The sequence below is a fragment of the Acanthisitta chloris genome, unplaced genomic scaffold (assembly GCF_000695815.1).
Source record: "Acanthisitta chloris isolate BGI_N310 unplaced genomic scaffold, ASM69581v1 scaffold29600, whole genome shotgun sequence".
NCBI classification, from domain to species: Eukaryota; Metazoa; Chordata; class Aves; order Passeriformes; family Acanthisittidae; genus Acanthisitta; species Acanthisitta chloris.
This window is the reverse complement of record NW_008650367.1, coordinates 1,927-5,216: the sequence shown is the minus strand read 5'-3', so window position 1 is coordinate 5,216 and position 3,290 is coordinate 1,927. Positions and strand designations below refer to the sequence as shown.

At 59.7% G+C, this 3,290-nt stretch overlaps 1 protein-coding gene across 1 annotated transcript in view; it reads left to right on the top strand.

Annotated features, from left to right (window-relative positions):
* LIME1 (Lck interacting transmembrane adaptor 1) overlaps window positions 1-2,139 on the top strand; it is a 6,893-nt gene extending 4,754 nt beyond the window's left edge. Inside the window, exons 2-6 of the mRNA XM_009084885.1 lie at window positions 4-113; window positions 544-588; window positions 679-766; window positions 955-1,376; window positions 1,735-2,139. Coding sequence (XP_009083133.1) covers window positions 4-113; window positions 544-588; window positions 679-766; window positions 955-1,376; window positions 1,735-2,139 — 1,070 coding nt within the window. The remainder of the gene's footprint in view (window positions 1-3; window positions 114-543; window positions 589-678; window positions 767-954; window positions 1,377-1,734) is intronic.
* Window positions 2,140-3,290: the final 1,151 nt, after the last annotated feature.

Below are 3,290 nucleotides of genomic sequence, written 5' to 3'. Positions count from 1 at the left end.
CAGCCAGTGGCAAGGGGCTGGCAGGGAACCCCCTCCTGCCTGCCAGTGCTGCCCTGGCCCTGCTCGGTGGCCTGGTCTATCTGGGTGCCCTGTGTGCTGCCTGCAGACGGTACGTGCTGCCCGTGACCCCTCTGCTGTCCCTCCTGGTGCTGGGACAGGGCTGGGGGCCCCTTGGTGGCATTTGGTGGCTGCACATGGAGACCCCATGTGCGCCCATCCTGAGCTGGGACTGTCAGGATCTGCTGCTTTGCTGTCCCTAAACCTCCAAAAACCTTGCGAGAGCAGCCCAGAGAGGGCTGAGCTGTGAGCAGGATGGGTGATGCCAGGGGCAGTGACAAAAGTGGTGCCAGGGTGCCCAGCACAGCTCAGTGGGGTGCAGGATGCAATTAAGACCTCCCCAAGCAGCATGGACCCTGCTGCAGGGCTGGGGAAGGAGCAGGATGTGGATTTGAGGGGTGCCAGGTTAGGGTACTGGAGCACCTGTTCCTCACCCCTGGTTTGGCAAACTGCCTTGAGCTAAGCTCCACTTCTCCCCACAGCAAGGGCAGGAAGAAGGTTGCTCCGGATGGGGTGAAGCTGGTGGATGAGGTAAGCACATGTCTGGGGGCAGAATCAGCTCCAGGGGGGAACTCTGGGACTCCCAGACATGAACCTGAGGGTGTGTGTTCCCCACTGCAGTCCCTGCTCCGACAGACACAGCTGAGGTCACTCAGCAAATCGGACACGAAGCTGCACGAGCTGTACCGGGTGAAGGCCAGAGATGATGGTGAGTGGTCATGGAGCTAAGGGAAATGATGGGGCTGGTGGCCCTTGGCAAGTGTCTACAGAGCCCACACTGCCTGGGAAGTGCATCAGAGCATGCACATATGTGCCATGGTGCTGGCACAGAGGTTGGTGCCCCCTGCATCTCCTGCATCCCCTCATCTCCTCTCCTTTCCTCTCCTCTCTCCACAGCCCAGCGCCCAGTCAGCCTGGATCTCCCCTGCCCTGCAGCCCCTGGAGCAGAGTCTCTGCAGAGCTCTGGCATCAGTGTCCTCCTGCACCGTGAGCTCCCCCAGATCCCCATCCCCGAGCCCCCAGCTGCCTCCTCGGCCCCTGACCAGACCTACTCCAACCTGCTCTTCAACCCACTGCCGAAACCAGCGCAAGACACTGTCTATGAGTGCCTGGCAGCAGGAGGGGAGGACACCTTCGTGCCCCCCATGCCTGCTGGCACACAGCTCTCCTCTCCACGGGCTGGGCTCGGGGCAGCTGATTACGCCTCTGTGCGTAAGGTGAAGAAGACAGTGCCCACGGAGGTGCAGGATGGGCCTACAGTGGGACAGCCTGGAGGACAGCAGTGCTGGGATGGCACAGGCAATGCCTCCCGGGCCAAGGTATGACTCTGGGGGCAGCAGGGATGGGGCACATGTGGGGCCATGCAATGCCCAGCCTCCCTGTAACGCCCATGTTTGGAGCAGGGTATAAATTAGGCTACTGCATTTCCACTGGAGCTTTTGCTCAGGGCAGGATGAAGCCACAACCCCAAGGGGCAGGTGATGCCCACAGTGCTGCTCTCTGTGCCCCACAAAAGGCTCCCTGGGCTATGCAAAAAGCAGGATGCTCAATAGTTAATCCACTGCTAGGATCCTCCGAGGGGGCTGGGGAAGCTGGGAGGGGGCACAGGCATGGGGATACCCCATGGTGGGCAGGGTTTGCCCTCAAACACCAACCCAAAACAAGTTCTTTTTGCAGCTGGAAGAGATGTACTCGACAGTGTGCAAAGCCACCAAGAAGAAACCCCAGGTCCCTGCATCGACCCCACAGGCTGCAAGGGAGGCAGGTTCAGGGTGTCTGCCCACCTGCCAGCAGGAGGGTGCCCAGGCCAGGTGCTGGTCCCCAGCAGCCCAAGCCCCTCCTGATCCCTGTTACGAGTCCATCAACGACAGAGCCTGGACTGCTCAGGGCCATGGCCCTGACCCTGACTACGAGGCTGTGGACATTAACTGGAAGAAGGCAGGGAAACGGGACAAGCAGGGGAAGCCCAGTGTCCCTGAGAACCTGTATGAGAGCGTTGGGGACATTTGGGCTGGGGAGCCCCGGAAAGCCTCGACCCGGACGGCAGCCAATGGGCTGGAGGTGTACATCACCAACCTATAGCCCTCCAGGAGCAGGGGCAGTGCCACAGGGGGTCCCACCTGTCAGGTGCCCAGGGACAGGCACCTGCAGCCTCATGCCCCCCGGGGTGGCTGTGTCCCTGCACACACACTCTGTATATATTTTCTGTTTTCTTGAAGTGTCCTTGTCCCAGCCCAGCCCAGCTGGTGCCAGCAGGGTGGGATGCCCTGAGATGGGCAGTTTGGGGGTGCTGGGTGGGACCCCAGTAGGACATGGTTGGTGCTGCCACTGAGATGGGAATAGGGTGGGGACTGGTTCTGTTTTGGGGCAGGGGGTGGCAGGGCTGTGGCCAGCCCAGTGGCTCTGGGCTGTAGGATCAGACACTCATCAGGGGGTTTATGCCATGAGTGAGAGTCTCTGTCCTCCTTCCACTACTTGGGGGAGAGCAGGGCCCCTTCCAGCCCCTGGGAAGCCCTGAGCAGCTTTGCTCCCATCATGGAATGTCCCTTGTTATGGGGAGATGGAGTCAGCCCTGTGCCTTCATGGAATCCTAGAATATCCTGAATTGGAAAGGGCCCACAAGGCATCATTGAGCCCAACTCCTGGCCCTGCCAGGACAACCCAGAAATCCCACCTTGTGTCTGAGAGCTGCGTGGGCTGTGGGCTCTGCTCCATCTTCCATCACCCACTCCCACCCTTTCAGACCCAAGCTAAGGTGCTTCCATGGGCACCATTGAAACACCATTAAAAGCCTGAGAGGAGGATTGATACACTTAAACTGGATGTAAATCCCTAGTTCTGGGGGCTGCTGCTGCTGCAGGGAAGAGCTGGTGCTGGGAGAGCAGCTTTGGGCAGTGTGACAGTGAGTGCACTTGCCTGCATAGGTGGTTTGGCACCTCTGAACTGGGGACACACAACCACTGAGAGCTGCTGAATTGGGATGTCCTGTGCCAGAGCAGGGATTTCTTCTGGAGCGTTGCATGTGGTTGGAGTAGGAACGAGGGGGTGTGCTTGCACAGCACTTGCTGCCTGCTCACCTCCCTGTCACTCCTGTGGGTCCTGCAGCCTAAATGTGTCAAAAATGCTTGGGAGAGCTGGATGTGCACTCAGAGCTCTCAGATCCCAGGGCTTAAATTTTCCTTCTCTCCTCCCCACTGGGAGTTGGACATCCCTGCCTCAAGGGACGCCCAGTG